Genomic DNA, 19,344 nt, shown 5'->3' on the forward strand with positions numbered 1-19,344 from the left:
CAGATAGACTTCTGATATCAACGGCTCACTGATCTAAGGGTGCTGCACTCTCCACTCAACACATTGCCAAGCTTTATCACCTTATGCATTACCACATGCCATTCCATTTGGGGTAGACCCTTGTCTTCTCAGCCACAAGTGCACTCGACCAGAGCAGTGGCGACATCTACCGCCTTCACCAGAGGAGTTCCATTAGCAGATATTTGCAGGGCAGCCACATGGGCTTCCAGCTCTACATTTATGAGACATTACGCTATAGTGCAAAAATGGGCGGTGGACCAGGCAGTGGCTTCTGCAGTCCTTTCTATAGTAAAACCTAATTAACCCGGAGCGCTCCTTGTTCCATCTACTGCTATACAGTCACCTAGGCCGTGTCCAGACTCGGGTTCTTTCGAAAAAAGTAGCCTTTTTTCGAAAGAACTTCCCCTGCGTCCAGACTCAAGCCGCGTTCTTTCGAAATTATTTCGAAAGAACGCGGCTTTTCTTTCGATGGCGGTAAACCTCAATTTACGAGGAAGAACGCCTTCTTTCGAAAGTTCCTCTTTCGAAAGAAGGCGTTCTTCAATGTAAAGAGGCCGTCTTCGAAAGAGAGCATCCAGACTCGCTGGGTGCTCTCTTTCGAAAAAGCGGATTTCTCTTTCGAAAGATCCGCCTGCAGTCTAGACGCGATCTTTCGAAAGAGGCTCTTTCGAAAGATGCTTTCGAAAGAGCCTCTTTCGAAAGAAGCCTGCAGTCTAGACATAGCCCTAGGGTGGAGCACCCACGGGGACACTTGAAGAAGAAGAGGAAGTTACTCACCTTGTATAGTAATGATGGTTCTTCAAGATGTGCCCCGTGGGTGCTCCACATCCCGCCCTCCTCCCCACTCCGGGGTTGTTTTCTCTCTTTCTCGTTTCAGAGACTGAGCGGTGAGAGGAACAGGTGTGTGTGTGTGGGGGGGGGGGGGGGGGTCCAAACTGCGCACATTAGAAAGGGCACAAATGACCAGCGGTGCAGGGAGCATGCGTGGTCCAGCCCGATATGGCTATGAAATCTCCCGATCAGTTGCACCGGGATGGACCCGATACCTAGAGTGGAGCACCCAGGGGGCACATCTCGAAGAACCATCGTTACTACACAAGGTGAGTAATTTCCTCTTATGGAACACTTGAAAAATCACAAGAACTTGATAATTGGTTATAATCTGAGAATCCCCCATCATTCAGTAGAAGCCCTTCTGTACTGTAGTGCTGGAGGGTTGTTTCACCAGCACCTTTCTGAAGTACTTTGACCATCTTCTGGGCGCAGACTGTGATGAAGTGACAGTGGATTTTGTGAAGACACATAAAAGCTTTGAGTATGAGCTGAACCATGCAGCTATGTTGAGGTTGGCATGTTTTCCAGAGCTAGAAGTGTAGAGAAACCCATCAGAAAGCAATGCACTGAAATTTCACTTTGAGATTTCACTCCTCAATCATGGCATGAAGAAATTCTGACACAATGTTCAGCAATTCCAAACAAATTACAGTAAAGTTCCGATAATCTGGCACCTTTAGGACCCAGAGGGTGCCAGATTATCAGATATGCCGGACTATCAGAAGGGGGGGCTATGAGGGGTCTGGAGTGGGGTGGGAGGGGATGCCACCCCAGACTCCTCATAGCCCCCCCTTACGATAGTCCGGCTCTGCCCCAGGCGTCCCTGATTCAGCTGCTGCTGGTCAGTTTCAGCAGCAGCTAAATCGGGGATGCCTGCAATAGAGCAGCTGGGGTGCTGCCGGGTTGGTCCCGCAGCGCCGAGGGGCGGCGCTACGGCACCAACCCAACAGCACTCCAGCTGCTCTTGGGGACGCCTGGGACAGAGCAGCTGGGGTACTGCCCGGTTGGTCCCGTAGCGCTGCCCCTCGGGGCTGTGGGACCAACCCGGCAGCACCCCAGCTTCTCTGCCCCAGGGGTCCTCGATTCAGCCGCTGCTGAAACAGATCAGCGGCTGATTCCAGGAAGCTCAGGGCAGAGCAGCTCTGCCCCGGGCTTCCTGGAATCAGCTGCTGATCTGTTTCAGCAGCGGCTGAATCGGGGACGCCTGGGGCAGAGCAGCTGGGGTCCTGTTGGGTTGGTCCCGCAGCGCCAAAGGACGGCGCTGCGGGACCAACCCGGCAGCACTCCAGCTGCTCTGCCCCAGGCGTCCCCAAGAGGAACAAATCGGGGAAGCTGAGAAATCTGTTGGATGTAGGTGGCAAAAATGTCAGGGGAAGAAGGTATAAATAACTGGAAAGGAAGGGCCTCTTTCAAAAAAAAGGCATTCTTCCTCGTAAAATGAGATTTACCACTGTTGAAAAAAACCCTGCATTCTTTCGATTTAATTTAGAAAGAACACGGAAGCAGTCTAGATGCAGGTGCAGTTTTTTTTAAAAAAAGGCCACTTTTTTCGAAAAACAAAACAAAAACAAAACACCTTGTAGTCTAGACATAGCCTAAGTTACATGTTTTGGTGTCAGTGATCTTTTGTACTTCAGTAAACAAAAGGATTTCCAATTACTAGTTCACAGAGATAGAAGAATGACCATATTAGATTGTCAAACTTCAGAAGTTCCTGTTGACATTTTATTAAATCCTCAAGTTTAAAAAAAGTCTGAATTACTTTCTAATGAGAGCATTTTTCATCTCTTCCAAAAACTGAAAAACTTCACTCTGACAGTAGAAAACATGTAATTAAAGCTATGTTAAGTTGATATTTGTAAAGGCTAAGCTTTTTAATTACCATAACTGGATTTCTGTATTCTGAGAGGTCTGTACACAGGTCATGATGCTGCAGTCCTGATGCTCAGAACCTATAATCTAAACTTCCTCTAAAATAATGTGAACTGTTATTGTGTTATCTGTCTGACACTGCAGACAGCCTGAATCCAAAAGCCCTGAGATGTTTGCACTGTTCAGTTTAATCAATCATTTTTAGCTACTTCCTGGGTGTTCATTTTAGCAAAAACGTCCAGCTAATATGCTTATCCCCCATCGCTGTTGTCTGTAGTGGAGGCGGTAAGGTCCTGTCAGAGGTTGCTGGCCTAGGGAACTAAGTGATCGAACACAAAAATACCATCTCTGACTTTGTACTAGAAGGAGGACAGGGTGAGATGCATTTCTTGTCCATTGCCAAAAGCACAATCACATCTTGGTTGGCTCCTGCTTCACGCAATTTCCCTCTTGGGTGTTAAAATCCTTAAATGTCACCTTCACAGCTACCGAGACTTCAGGCTTTTCATCAGCAACTATAGCAATGCAAATTTGTTTAAACCCCCCCCCCCCCCAAAAAAAACAAACAAACAAAAAACCTGATGCAAAATGCAAACATGGAGGCATCCTAGAAATTTAATATAACAACAAAACAAAGAGTATGTAACTTAATTTTATTAATAAGGGTGTTCTAGAGGCATCATATCATGGGCTCCTTCACTAAAAAATTTGAGACTTAGAATTTCACAAAATCAGAGGTGAAATTTGATAGGCACCTAAAGTTCTATTTCTTCTTTTCTCCTCATTCCCCTTATTTGTTCTTCATTATCCTATTCTGTTGTTTGTATTTGTTTATTTATTGTATTGAATATAAGTACTTGGTTTTTTTTTAAATGTACTTGAAACTTCTTCAAAATGTCCAGTTTGACATGGACTTCAGTACTAGATTGCTGCAGAGAACATGGGTGTCCTGCCTATACTTAAAGAATTCAAGACAAGACTCTTCTATGGATTCTAGAGTTTTCATGAGATTTCATCACATGAAAGTCTTTAATTAAAGATTAAGCTTTAATTCCTGGAGACTCCAGGACAATCCTGAAAGGTTGGCTACCCTGAGTAGGAGAAATATTTTTATTGATTATCTGTTTAGGACATATATATGTTTTTAATATTCAGGATAGGATAAAGAATCTCCTTTAAACAGCTTATTAATGAACTGTTTATTTAAATTGCATATACATTTCAAATCTACAGTAAACACAGAGTTTTATTGCATCTGAGTGAACAATCACCAAGTGAAATTTTAAAATACATAACTGAAATCCACATACTTCTGAGCCATTGGAAACTACAGTTCTTACTGTGCATTTATAAGCCATAGTACTCTAGTAAAGCATTTTGGAGGTAGGGTTGTGGGGAAGAATCTCCATTGTCTTAAGTAAAAAACATGGCTGTCAGAATCCAGCACAATTCAGCTAGGAGCATGTGGTTAGAATTGAGATAGTAGGTTGCTTACTAGAGAGAAAGGGGGAAGACTGGGATGAGAAGAAACACAAAAATAGGCACCCTACTTATTGGAATGCATCCTAAAGCTCCCTCACTGCCAGTGATGTGGCTCCTTTCAATTAATCTTCGGCTTCCTGATCTGATCTTGTATCTTGTGCCCATCCTCTTTTCTGTTGCCAGACTCTACTCTGATATAAGTCACAGCTTGAGTCTTCTCTTCCAAACTATCCAAATCCTTTCAGTTCTTTTAATCCCCTAAATAGTCTTCTAACCCTCTTTTCTGACAAACAAACTACACTTTCCTCCTCCGTGTTCATTTTAAGATTATTTTACCAGGTTTGTCATCATTTTGTAACAGTACTGTAAAGCCAGAAGTTGATGGTATATTTTAAACTAGGGCTACTCAATGTTGGAAGCCCCGGGGGCCACAATGATACTCTCAGCAAATTCTGAAGGCCACAATTTGTGTGGTTTCATATACATGCAAATATATGGAAATAGCTTCTTTCTCACTGATGGGCATAAATAAAAGATTAAGCCATAAGCCATGGTGCCAGACCCAAATGTGGCCAGTGTGAGTCAATCAGCACCTCTCAGGCTCTGCCCACAAGGCTAAGCATCCAGGACTTTCCACGATGCGCTAGTGCTTTTGGCGCCACTTCTCTGTTGCTAGAAACGCCCACACCTTGTACCCGTCTGTTCCAGCCAACCTATCTGTTTGCATCTTTTAATGCTCACCCTGCCTGGGAGACGCCTCACCATTGTGGAGCATGTTCCCAGTGGGGGCCATGTTCAGAGAATCCCATCTACAGGCCACGTGTGGAGTAACCTTGCTTTAAGCAATCCCCTTGTGGGATAGATCCAGAACTATTTTAATCTTTCTAATTAACTGCAAAAGACAGGCTCAATTAAAGTAACCACTATGTCTCCAATAAATACACCTGTTTTTTCTTCAAATGTAAGTATGTGCAACCTGAGTTAATTCTGACTTTGGATTTTGTTAGGCAAATAGAACAATATTTGAGAATTTTGTTCTTGGAAAATACAGTGTCAGAAACCTTAAGTACATTATATGAGGCTTATGAAGATGATGCCTTCTTAGTAGAAAACTTGACTTCGGCTCAGAAGCTAACTGAGAGAACTAATTAAACCTGAACCAGCAATCTTAAGATGGTCTGTCCATTTAAACAAAAATCTTGTCTTGGCTTAATGATTACTGTTGAGGTTTTCACTCCTCACTCATGTATCTCTCTTATTTATTTTATATCTAAAGAGTATTTCCTTTACTGTAAGTCAAGAAATTACCTTCTCATTTGAATAGGTAATAGTCTTTTAAATAATATTTTTCTTAATAGTGGCTAAGATAGTCCTGCAACAGATCTAAATGTTTATGGAGTGAACCTACTTTTGGTCATTTGCGCTGTAAAATCCAGGCCAATGTGCACATACCACCATCACTTGAAACTGTGGCTCTGAAATTTTTTATAGTATTGATATTTTACTTTTGAAATTGATGCTAGCTTTAATTTTTAAGGCAAATTTTATTAAAAAACAGATTGTGTGGCTGCAAGTATCAGATAGTGACAAGCAACTTTAAAACAAGCAAAACCCTAGGTTAATATGTTTTTGTCATACTTATGCAATGTGCAAATATTTTTTTTGACAATCTGCATTAATCCTGACATCCAAATTGTGTACTAGTGGATCTGGCTGTTTTTCGTGCTAATTGGAGGAAAGCAGAGTCTATATACATCAAAGGCATAACTTTTCTTGTGCTGCTATAGCAGTGGCCTCCAAACTTTTTAAGCATGAGATCACTTTTTGAATTTAAGTTCAATCCAAGATCTAGCTCAAACCCAAATACTCTTGTCTCATCTCCTTTGAGCCCGTTCTCTGAGGCCCCGCCCCTGCTCACTCCATTCTCACTGCCCCATCATCCCTCACTTTGACCAGGCAGGGGCAGCGGGTTGGGGTGCAAACTCTGGACTTGGATTAAGGGATTTGGAACATTGGACAAACGTCTCAGACACTTCGCCAAAGCATCAATGCCCACAAAACAGATATTAGACAGGATCACAAAGAAAAAACAGTTTCTTGCCATTTCAACCAGAAAGGGCATTGTCTCACGACTTGATTACCTGCATCCTGTTTCAAAGATCTTTTCACTGCAGACTTGAAAGAGAATCCTCTGAACTGTCATTCGTGCTTAAATTTGACACATTACACCTTGGTCTAAACAAAGACATTAATTATCTTACCCATTACAAAGATAGCTTCCCCAATTATCACCTCTAATATCATTAGCTCACAGACATTTACCTCCCCTCACTCATCCCCCCCTTCTGTTCTGAAATTTGATTTGTCCTTTTCATATGTGTTCATTTTTTTGATTGTATCCTTTGGTATATATGGTTGTGCCAATTTTCTTCCACTATTTAATCTGAGGCAGTGGGTCTGGGCCATGAAAGCTCATCACCTAATAAACCATCTTGTTAGTCTTTAAAGTGCTACATAGTCCTGTTTTTTGTTTAAGGTATACCTTTGATTCTGTTATTCTCCAACTCATCTGATGAAGTGGATTTTGCCCATGAAAACTCATGATTCTATATATTGGTTCGTCTCTAACGCTACGTCTACACTACCAGCCTATTTTAAAATAAGTTATTTGAAATAATTCCTGAAACAACTATTTTGAAATAAGCATATTCCTCTTCACAAGCAGGAGTTATTTCAAAATAACAAGCCCATTATTTTGAATTAATAGGGTTGCTAGTGTGATTGTTGGCCTTGTTGTTTTGAAGTAACTCCCCAGTATAGAAATGCCCTAAGGTGCCACAGTACTACTAATTGTTTTTAAAGTTATAGACTAACATGGCTACCCCTCTGAGAATATTAAATTTTAATTTCCTATTTATATTAAAAATTGCATGTTAGGGAAACAAGAACTATGAAGGAAGTAAAAGGTGCAAATTCTCTCATGTTAGATAACCATATGTGGTTTTAATTCCTTGGAAGATTTAGAAATGAAGAGACAAGGCTGATTATTTCTGAGGAACTGGAGCAATACAAATTGCACCTGTCATCATGACTGACAAGCAGAATGCAATGAATATCTTGAAAAGTATTAGCTGAAAAGGCAAACACCTGCTTACACCAAATTAACATAGATATAGGTAGCAAACAATATATAAGAGCTATGGAAAAATATAGGTTGCATCTGGGATGTGCCAATTCATAATTGCAAGTGATATTGAGGTATTTTTTAAAAAGTCTGTTGGTGTTAGTGTTCCACCCCCTCGTGAAAGAACACTGAATTGATGTGCTCACCGTGCTCTGCTGAAAGTGATACTTAATTTGAAGCTGATAGTATTGAAAGAGCAGACACACTTTGCATATTTCCTTTCCACACACCTCTGGTTGTTGGGATTGGAGGATATTGTAAAAGAGAAACAAAAATAGCATAAAAGACCCCAAATCTCTGGCTAGTCAGCCATTGTTTAGAATGGCACCAAAAATATTGAAAATTAAAAATAGCTTTAGTGTATTTCCTCCCTTTAATAACAGATGATACATACAGTTTCTCTAATGGTTAATGTATAATGAAGTACTTTGATTTTCAGAATGTAGAAAAATATTTGCAATTTTTATATTTTGCTTTTCATTTACCATTCATTAGGCTGCCACTAGATGGTGATAAATGTTTGCACAATAGCCATAGGCTGATAAAGATTGCAAGAAAACTGTTTTTCATGGAGTGATTTAGCTTTCTGCTAATACATGGAAGATCATATTGCAATGATATTCATTAAGTGCACATACATATTAATGATCAGCATATTGTGGCATGATTTCTGACTGTAATTTTAGCTCCCAACAACTTAAAATATTTTCTTTCTGTGACAACTGATCATTTATTTTCATACATTAGGATTTTTAAACTGCATTGAGACCTGAAATATTTATATGATTAAAAAAAAAATTACAGATAAGTGGGTTGTTTCACACCCCCGCTCTCTCTTTGGGCATTTGACAGATATACGCCTTATCAGTCTGTACATTGGGTATTATGACAATAAATATCAGTTCTGAATGTGCTATTCTGTTTCCCAGCACAGTGTGTAGCTCACTGACAGTATTATAATTTCACTTGTGGGTGTACTATTTTCACTATTTCCTTTAGACAAGTTCTAAAATAATACTGCTGTTTGGAGGATTATTATATTCTCAGCTTTCCTGGAGGAAAGTGGTTACTTCTATGTTTGTTGATACCAATTTGTGTGTTATCCCAAATTGTTCTAAGAAGGTCCATCTGTTGTATGAAGTAAATATTACAAATTAGAAAAAAATCTTTATTCTGACAGATTCCCTTTTAAAGAATAGCCAGATATTGAATATTATGTCTATTTGTGATGTAAACAAATATATAATCTCCTCAATAGCTTCCAAATTTGGCAGACTATGGACATTTTCAGATTTCAGCAAGGAAATTCAGATATTGAAGTTTAAATAAAAGGCTCAAAATCATTTCAGCACTGAAGGACTACAATAAAAGGGAATCAAGAGCCTTCCTTTTGTACTTCAGAAACGTTCATGTTACATCCATCAGAAAGGAGGAGGGAAGCCATTCTGGGATTCAGTAGAGAAGGAGGGATAATTTACAAATGAACAGAAAGGTCATTTAATAATTATAAGATAGATTTCAATTATTGCATTATGTGACTAGACTAAATATAATTTTTATCATTATTTTGCTGCTAGAGAATTTGTACAGCTAAATTAATATAAACACCCCAGGTGGAACTGCTGTGTTCAAAAATATAAATATTGAAGATTATCATTTTCATTCAACATTAAAATGAATGAATATGGTATAAATACCTATTAAAATAATATCATATTGGAAATTACAGCTTTTTCATTTTGTAACTTATACATTTTAGTGCTATTAGAAAGCTACCTTAATGAAAATCCTTTTATTGCTGACTAAACTCATAATCAGTTCTATTATAAACACTGATATTTCCAAATATGTGTGCCTAAGCAACATATATAAACTTAATTGGCATTCTGTATTTACATGTTGTGAATTTTCACAGCTGAGAGAAGAGGCAGGGTTTCCTGGGACCTAGACTAAAATACAGGCAGTCCCCGACTTACGCGGATCCGACTTGCGTCGGATCCTCAGTTACGAACGGGGCTGCCCCAGAGTACACGGACTGCGGGACCTCGCGGTCCCGCCACCCGTGTACTCCGGGCGAGAAAAGCTGCTCCGCGTCTCCCTGGTCTGCAGACCAGGAAGACGTGGAGCAAAGCCGCTGCCCGAGCCCCCCCCCCCCCCCCCCCCCCCCCCCCTCTGCTGCCGGCTTCCCCAGGCTTTGCAAAGCCGTGGAGGGGCTCGGGCAGCGGGGCAAACCAGGCGCGCCTGGGCTGCTCCGTTGCCGGCTTCCCCAGGCTTTGCAAAGCTGCGGGGAAAGCTGGCAGCGGGACAGCCCAGACGCCCCGCGGCTGTCCCGCTGCCGGCGTCCTCAGAGGCTTTGCTCCCCGTCTCCCTGGTCTGCTGGTCTCCAGCAGACCAGGGAGACGGGGAGCAAAGCCGCAGAGGACCCAGGTGGCGGGACCGCGGTGCGTCTCGGTCCGCCGCCCGCGTCTTCCTGGTCTGTTGGGGTGGGGGTGGGGGGGCACAGCTAGTATGCCCCTCCTCCCCCAGCAGACTAGGCTTTTCTCTGGACGCCTGTGGCAGAGCAGCTGGGGCGCTGCCGGTTGGTCCCGCAGCGCCGCTCTGGGCGCTACTGGACCAACCCAGCAGCACCCCAGCTGCTCTGCCCCAGGCGTCCTGATTTAGCCGCCGCTGAAACTGACCAGCGCTGACTACAGGAAGCCCGAGGCAGAGTTTCTCTGCCTCGGGCTTCCTGGAATCAGCTGCTGATCAGTTTCAGCAGCAGCTGACTTGGGGACGCTTGGGGTTCTTAAGTTGATTCTGTATGTAAGTCAGAACTGGCGGTCAGTTTCAGCAGTGTCTGAATCTGGACTCCAGTTCCGACTTACATACAGATTCAACTTAAGAACAAACCTACAGTCCCTATCTTGTACGTAACCCGGGGACTGCCTGTAGTTGGAGTGCTTCTTAGAGGTCAGCACCAATGAGCAGCAATTACTATGAAGTTGACCACATAAAATTATGACCATCACAAATCTCACTACCCTCTACTCTAAGTGCAAATCACTCTTCTTTGATCTTGTCTTCTCTAACCAACATAGAAATCTAAAAATGTATGTGTACGTTATATTTTTTTAATTAAAAGAAAATAAAATAATAGCACGTTTCCTTCTGCTAGAAAGAAAATGACAGAACAAGCATGTGACAAATTTCAGATGTGTTATTCTGTTACAAAAAAACCAGTGAGGAGTCCAGTAGCACGTTAAAAACTAGCAAATGTATTTGGGCATAAGCTTTCGTGGCCTAGAGCCCACTTCATCAGATGCATGAAGTGGAAGATTCATTTTGGTAGGGATTTATACATGCCTACAAAAATTTCACTGTTACATTACTATGTGTAGGATCAGTACTAATGAGGCTAATTCAATCAAGATGGATGTGACTCACTCCCAATAATTGATAAGAAGATGATATATGACAGAGGTTAGTCGAACTATAGGAAGGCTCAGATTCTACAGTATTGCATCATGTAGGAACCCAAGAAACTTTCTAGAATAGAATACTGTATGAAAACACAATCTATGTACTATTTTTAAATGTTTGTGAATACAGGCAGTCCCCGAGTTACGCGGATCCGACTTATGTCGGATCCGCAGTTACGAACGGGGCCGTTCCTCTCCCTGGTCTCCAGCAGACCAGGGAGAGGAAGCAAAGCGGCGGAACACGTGGGCAGCGGGAGGGGGGGGGCAAAGCAGAGCCAAGCCGCGGAGCGCCCGGCCAGCTGACAGCCCAGACGCGTCTGGGCTGTCAGCTGGCCGGGCGCTCCGCGGCTTGGCTCTGTTTTGGCCCCCCCCCTCCGTCCCCCTGGTCTGCAGACCCGAGGGGGGGGGGGCAAAGCAGAGCCAAGCCGCGGAGCGCGCGGTCAGCTGACAGCCCAGACGCGTCTGGGCTGTCAGCTGATTGCGTCCTCCGCGGCTTGGCTCTGATTTGCCCCCCCCCATCCCCGTGGTCTGCAGACCAGGAGGACGGGGGGGCAAAGCAGAGCAAAGCCGCGGAGCACGCGGGCAGCGGACAGCCCAGACGCGTCTGGGCTGTCCGCTGCTCCCGTGCTCCATGGCTTTGCTCCCCGTCCCCCTGGTCTGCAGACCAGGGGGACGGGGAGCAAAGCAGAGCTAAGCCACGGAGCCCGAGGGCAGCAGGACAGCCACGGCGTGTCTGGGCTGTCCCGCTGCCCCCGTGCTCCATGGCTTTGCTCCGGACACCTGTGGTACAGCAGCTGGGGCGCTGCCAGTTGGTCCCGTAGCGCCGCTCTGGGCGCTACTGGACCAACCGGGCAGCACCCCAGCTGTTCTCCCCAGGCGTCCTGATTCAGCCACTGCTGGTCAGATTCAGCAGCGGCTGAATCAGGACGCCTGGGGCAGAGCAGCTGGGGTGCTGCTGGGTTGGTCCAGTAGCGCCGAGGAGCGGCGGCGCTACTGGACCAACCCAGCAGCACCCCAGCTGCTCTGCCCCAGGCGTCCCCAAGTCAGCCGCTGCTGAAACTGACCAGTGGTTGACTACAGGAAGCCCCTGCCCCGGGCTTCCTGGAATCAGCCTCTGATCAGTTTCAGCAGCAGCTGACTTGGGGATGCCTGGGGTTCTTAAGTTGAATCTGTATGTAAGTCAGAACTGGCGTCCAGATTCAGCCGCTGTTGAAACTGATCAGTTTCAGCAGCGGCTGAATCTGGACGCCAGTTCCGACTTACATACAGATTCAACTTAAGAACAAACCTACAGTCCCTATCTTGTACGTAACCCGGGGACTGCCTGTACTTACATTAAATCCCCATGTTTTAAAACCTTACTCAAAGCACAAGCATCATCAATAAAGACATTTTACATGCCCACTATCAACTTCCTTATTCATCTGTTTTTGCTGAATGGTAAACTTTTCTTTTACAGTGCACAAGTGTGGGTTTTTTTGTTTTTGTTTTTTACTTTCTCATAACTCAAGAATGACTTGAAACATCTATCATCATCTGTGGAGGAGATTGTGCATGGAAAATGAAGTCCAAATATGAATTTCATCAGAAAGTTATGAGCAAAGGAGAACAGAGTTATGATCAAAACTGTCTTTCAGCCGTTATTATAATAGACACCATTTGTGACCATTGTCATATTTTCAATTGAGTGGCCTGCACTAATATTTAGAATCCAAAAGAACAGGTTTATTTTTTATTTATTGCTTGATGATGGATGAACCATTGTCCTTGGAGAACTTTTAAATAATGAACATTTGTGTTTTTAAGAAATATCTGTGGAAAAATGTGGCTTGTAATTTTTGCACATATGCTTTTTTCACCTTCTGTTACAGGGGTCCACTCTACACTGTAGTCCGCTGAGAATATTGTTAAACTTAATTAGTTAGTTCTGTTCAAACTGTGGTCAGAAGGATTTTGGCTGCAGTGAAAGTATTTAATGTTTCTGAGGGAAAAGGGAGAAAGGTTAGAATAATCATGGGCCCCCATTTGAGTTCCAGAGTTATACAAGGAAAACCAAGGAGGCACCCAATTTTTTGCTTATTGAAAGTCTTATCAATACTGAAGAAGTGCTTTCTTTCTCATGACTTAAATAGTTTTGTTGTACAATGGCTTGATCAGGAATGCCATATTTTAGTCAAGAAGACTAACGTCTATGTTAACTTTAACCTTAAGGGTTTTTTTAAACAATTCTTAGCCATGTTTTGCAAACTTACTTCATGCTGTCCTTCGAATAGTGTCTAAGTTTGCTCCTTTGGGTACATGTGAGCCTTTTACTTTGAAGTTTGAACCCTAGAAGATTGACTATTGAAGCAGTATCCATGTTCCTTTGCCGTAAGAAATGTTCAGTGCACGATGTTAAGAAGTGGTTTCTTCAGGACCCCTCTTTTTTCTTCTTCGTTACAATCAATAGCGAAATGAGTTGAGAATTCTCTTCTCCTGCTATTACATATTTGGTGGTTTTTATTTTTCAGTCTCAAAATTCCAACTCATGGTTTTTTAGAGTTGTTAATTTACTAAAATTTTGGCATTGATGGTGTATTGTTGTCACAGTCCTGTTGATGTCAGCAGGCACAGTTGTTCCTTGCTTTCATGTAAAGTCCCTGGGTGAAAGTTGGCTCTGCACATCTAAAAGGCATGGTGCAAAACTAGGTGGTTGGGCTGAGTAAAGTGGCTTTAGTCACCTCTGTGCCCTCCCAATAATGACCTGCTTTGGGAACTTGAAAAGCTTTCAGCAGACCTTAGATAGACCTCCAGGTCCCAGCTTGAAATGGTGTCCATATAAGACAGAACAGCTTTCTTAAGTAGTGCCTGTGCCATGGAAATCCTCTCCCAGATGCAGCCAGGGTTTTTTGGCCTTCTTTATGCTGCTCTAGCCCTTTTAGCATGTGTAAAGGGACCAGAGTAGGCATGAAGATCTCTCCCTCTCCCTAACTCCATCTCCCATACCTGAGCCCAGTTAAAAACAAATCAGAAAAAACTCTGTGTGTGATAGGTTGGATTACAGAAATACCTGTGGGGTTGTCTCCTGGTGAGGTGATCAAGCCACTTATGCTCGCTCATGTTCCTGTTCTCTGAGACTTCCCACCACCCTGTCCTGCTGGGCTAGAAACTCTGATCTCTCCCAGCGAAGACACAGAGTTGGAGGTTACTGCCCTCCCCAGCAGAACAACACAGACATTGAACAAGTGAGAACTCAGCTAATAGTTATTTACACAGGGCTTGATAATAAACAAAAATGTTTTTATTAAGTATAAAAGTAGAATTTAAGTGCTTACAAGTGAAAACAGTCAGATCAAAGTTAAATTGAAAATTAACAAAAGCTTAGCTAGTTCCATTCCACTAAGAACCATTTTAAATGCAAATTCTTACATAAAAAGCTTGAATAGCTATTTAGGGTAAGATAAGAAGTCAGAGTTGATCTTCACTCTGGCCTGGGTCTACAGTCTTTTTCAGAGTTCTTTGTTGCCAGGTTTCTTTGTATCTTCTTAGGGTGGGTGAGGAAGTTTCAAAGGCCAGCTGAAGACAAAAACTGGATTGCTTTCTATTCCTTAAATAGACTTTCCCGAAGGGCGGAAGTCCTTTGTTTAGCACTTTGCAATCCCATGGAAAAATACTAGATTCAAGATGGATTCCAATACCAGGTGGCCTGACCATCTGTCTGTCTTGGACCATCCACAGTTTGGACTTACAGAACAAAACCATTCAGAGGTTGTTGGTTTGAGTACTGAGTCATTAAGTTCCTAAAGTATCACTAATGGCACTCATTACCACATCTAGAATTAAAACCAGATTCACGCTTCATAGGTATAACTTTACATACAAGAATGACACACACATAAAAATAGGACACACAGATTCATCAAATTATAATTTTAAAATTGATGTTACATGCATTTTGTGTAAAGTGTCTTCAAGTTAGGCATATTTATATTAATAAGCTAATTTTTCATAAAGCATGAGGGGCGCCATTACATTCTGTGTTTTGACTTATATTCTGTGTAAGGTTAAGATGTGGATCACAAACACCCTGAAGCAATTGGTATAAGGTCATCTGCCTGGAAGATATTTAATCTTCACTTTTAAACTAGGAAAGATTATCAGTTCTTTTTTTTTTTTTTTTTTTTTTTTTTTAAATTCCTCCTATCTAGAGGCGACATTGAGAGTCACTGACACATTTTGGCTCATTGGTTTTGGCTTAAAACGTAGTCAGATTTAATCTAATAGATATATCAATGAATCATGTTCCTGTCCAAAGATTTTTTTTGTCTGAGATTCATTCAGTCATGAGATTCTTTGAAAAAAAAAAAATGCCATACTTTTTTAGCAGTGTGTGAAATGCCATTTATATCTAGGTTAAGTTGATGATAAATAACTAGGACAGATTTCACTGGCTGTGCCAATAAAAGCTCCAGATTTTCAAATTAGCAATTTTGGAGGCTTCTAATTTCATAGTTAGGCATCTAAATAAGTAGCCTGACTTTCAGAAGTGCTGAGCACCTGCAAACCCCATTGAAGTTAGTGGGAGCTGCATGTGCTAAACACTTTTGAAAATCAGGTTTTTATTTAGATGCCTAAAATTAGACACTTAAGTTTTAAATATTTTGATCTATATATCCTACAAGCAATAATATCCACAAAAAACATCTGTGAAATCTAGATCCTGGTGACGGTCCCTCTTTACATGGTGTTGCATAGCAGAAAGTGATTTTTATGACTTCACCCCTAAATTTTTATGTTAATCTCCTATTTCTAGTTCTATTTGAACTTATATTTACATATATTTTCCATTATTGGAGGAAGCCACACTGAATAGTTTCGATATTAAAAGGCCCCAAAGTATCTTGATAAAAACTTAAATATTTTCTAACCTGTTTGTTTGTGGCATATGAAGATGGTCTGGGGGAATGTCAAATTTCTGTTCAAACCAGTGATGCCCTTGCAGATTAATCAGTACCTACTGACTCTAAAGAATTTTCAGCAGCCTTTCTTGGGTATGTCAGCACTCTGACTACCTGGAGGTGCATTCACGCATGTACACACACATTACAGAACAGTCCTGTTACCTTTATTTAACTAGTTTTCTTCAGGTACACCTTCTTAAAGTGTTGATTTCTCAAGATTTTCAGAATTTATTCTGAGATTAATGAGAGAAAGAAAAGGTTATTTCCTACTAACTGGTTTCAATTGCTATAGATTCACACTCATCACCCTTCATCCCTGCTCTTCAGAGATTTTTATATAGAATCTAAGTAGGTGTAAGAAACCAGCATCTGAGAGTCACTGCTCTTTAGGGAGTAGTCTTTGCTCTTCTACAATGTTTTGGCTCATGTGCACATCCATTCCACTTGAAGTATCAGGGTGAGTTATAAGTAGCCTTTTGTATTTTTCAATTATATTCTCTCCGGGAAGAGGATTAATAACTTTTTATCCAGATCTACATGAAAGATGTTTATTGAATCTTAGTTACTCCATAATTTGTCTGTTTTTTTAGAATCCCCAGATGCTGATATTGCTATGGAGATAGCTACATCAGAGCAGCATGTTTCTGAGGCTGTGTATGATTGTGTCATTTGTGGACAGAGCGGCCCTTCTACTGAAGACCGACCAACAGGACTAGTTGTGCTTTTACAAGCCTCATCAGGTATGAAAAGGGGATTATTGAGAGCGCCAGCGTTCTAGGAGTCACTGACAGCATAAACCACGCTGTTACAGTTACTCATTGAGCCTGGGCAAGGGGATGGGAGAGATGTGCTTCCATATGGATGACCCATGTCTGGATGACATGCAGATCTATAGATTTAAGGAACTAAACACTTGACTTCTTCTGTGGGGCTGGAGAGGAGAGGGAGGGATAGTCCAGCTCACCCTCCCTATCCTCCAAACCCTCTTGAATAATCCCCAAGGAAAACCTCACGATTGGAGCATAGGACTTTGGTATAAAAGGAAAAATGTAAAAACTACTAGCAGTATATATACCATGTATACTTACTCTGTCAGAACATAGAGCAAAGGACATGGCTTTCATGATGTAATTTTTCTTTAATTTTTTTCTACCGTTTCTGAAAGCAACAGAATAAAACCTTTTTATTGCCGAATGTGGTTATAACCATTATTTTTGTTGGGTAAAATTTGATTTTATCTTTTTTCATTGGGTGTATACCATTGTCCATTTTGCTCTTGCTCATCTTTTGTCTATACATAGTTCTGGGCCAATGTCGCAATAGCACTGAGCCAAAGAAACTACCTACCAGTGAAGAGGAGCAGATATACCCTTCGGATACATGTGCAGCAGTACATGATGTTAGGCTTACAACTTTACAGCAGTACTTTAAAGATGTGAGTATTGATATAGGGCAGTACTATCATATCTAAAAGTGGTGTATAAAAATATTAATTAAATTGCCATTTGGTAATTGTATAATAATTGTGCTTAGTATAGTTAGACTTGGTCTTCCTGATTTTATTTCTGCATTTTGTTGTTTGAAAAATTAATTGAAATAAGAAGGATTCAAAGTATTTGATTTTGATAAGCTCTTTTGTTTTTAAGTATAGGGTTTAATTCTTGTGCAGGTTAGTCTGAATAGATTGGTGGAAACTCTCTTCAAGCTGAAATTTTCATATAGTATCCTGACAATACTGGAATATAGTGGATGTCATTTAAAAAGGTTGTGCGGCTAAGGGATTGAGACTTGATCTGCCATATTAGAGACCTTAGTTCTATTTCCAGTTCTGGTAGAAGTAACTTACTCAGTGGTTCTCTGATGAACAACCCATTACACTTTGTGACTGGGTGTACGTTCTGTCTATTGCAGCTCCAGCATGGGTTCCGCACAGAGTTTCTGTAACATTCTGTGCATTGCTTCCAGCAGCCCCCTTACCTCTTCATAAAACCAAAACCAGTATCTAGTTTCAGCTTTTGGAACTGGTTCTTGGTAGGGATGTTAGATAACAGGTAATAGAATAGTCAACTAACTGCATGAATTCTTAGCGGTGAGTTGACTATTCTTTAGTCCTCTGGGGCGGGGCTGACAGCCAGTGCAGTGTGGCCCTACTGCTGGGGAGCCTCCTGCCATACCGTGGTTGCTGTCTCTATATCAAAGGCGGCAGCAGAACGAGATGCCAGGAAGGAGCCAGTTTGTAAGGGGAGCAAAATTAAAAACCATTTCCCCTTTGGAGACCAGCTGCTCCACACTGCTGCCTTTGATACAAGCTCCCTGAGGACAAAGAGGGCGTGGCTGTCCCTGGCCACTGTGGACAGAGGCTGCTCTGGAAGCAGCCTCTGCCCATGGGAGTCCCTGGTTTCACAGTAGCCTCCCCTGGTCCTTTCCCCTGTGTTGTTGCCTCTGATGAGGCAGCAGTGTGGGGAGAGGGGGAAGGCAGGCGGCACTGTGGAGCTGGTGCTGGGGTGTGGGGGGAGGAGGGAGAGCTGGCTTTTAAGCTGGCTCCACCCAGAACCAGCTCCTGCAGTCTCCCTCTCCCTCCCACTGCCTCTGATACAGAGGCAGAAGGGGGAGGGGAAATATGAGTAGTCGACTAGGTTAATCAGCTAGGTTAATCCTCTCTTCTCCGCTATTTGTTCACATCCTTAGTTCTTGGTACTGAATGCTACCTCCCAGAATGGCTAGCTCAGTACTAACTAATAAAGAAACTGCATACAGTTATCCTTGTCTCTGTACAAAAAAAATAAATAAACGAGTGACATTTTTAAGAAAGAGGACATTGGCTGAAGAGTGGATTGTATCTAAGAATCCTAGGCTCAAATGACCTCAGATTTGCAGTACAGACACTACTCTGGGCTCTCAGCTGGCATACTAGTGTTCAAAATGATCTAACTAGGCTTGGGGAGGTTAGAACATTGTGAAACAGAAAATGTGCTGCCATCTTAACTCTGTGACTTGTGGCAGGCAGCCCCATAATGTGCTCATAACAATTTGTTTCTAAACAGAGTACTGTATTGAGATCAGCTCACTTCTGGCAGCTTCTTTGATTTGTACTTGGTAGAAGGCTAGTAGTCTGCTGTGAATTTTTTATTTGTTTTGGTGTAATCATTTCAACATCAGGAAAACTTTCTTGTACAAACAGATCTTCTACTAAATGTATCCATTGACTAGTGTTACTTTTTTTGCATTGACCTGGCATTATATCGTAGAGGGTACGTCTACATTGTAAGCTTATTTCAGAATAAGTGATTCCAAAAGATATATTCCGAAATGACTTATTTCAAAATAAAGCGTTCACAATACAGAGAAGCCTCAAAATTAATCTGAGGCAGGTTCCCCTAATGTGGATGTGCTATCTCGATTTAGAGCCCTAGGAAGCATTGGGGAGAAATTACTTAGAATGGCCCTGGTAAGGAGCTATTTCAAAATAACAGCAGGGAAGCGTCCACACTGCAGCTATTTCAAAATAACTGTTTTGGAAGACGAGTTATTCCTCATGGAATAAGGTTTACAG

General features: G+C 42.0%; 1 protein-coding gene across 4 annotated transcripts in view; it reads left to right on the forward strand.

The window, feature by feature from the left end:
• UBR3 (ubiquitin protein ligase E3 component n-recognin 3) overlaps positions 1-19,344 on the forward strand; it is a 240,482-nt gene that overhangs the window by 135,645 nt on the left and 85,493 nt on the right. For all 4 annotated transcript variants that reach the window (XM_089779752.1, XM_089779753.1, XM_089779754.1 and 1 more), the window contains 2 exons: positions 16,382-16,531; positions 17,093-17,226. In XM_089779752.1, the coding sequence (XP_089635878.1) occupies positions 16,382-16,531; positions 17,093-17,226 (284 nt within the window). The remainder of the gene's footprint in view (positions 1-16,381; positions 16,532-17,092; positions 17,227-19,344) is intronic.

This window comes from Pelodiscus sinensis, chromosome 7 (genome assembly GCF_052426305.1).
Source record: "Pelodiscus sinensis isolate ZL-2025 chromosome 7, ASM5242630v1, whole genome shotgun sequence".
NCBI lineage: Eukaryota > Metazoa > Chordata > Testudines > Trionychidae > Pelodiscus > Pelodiscus sinensis.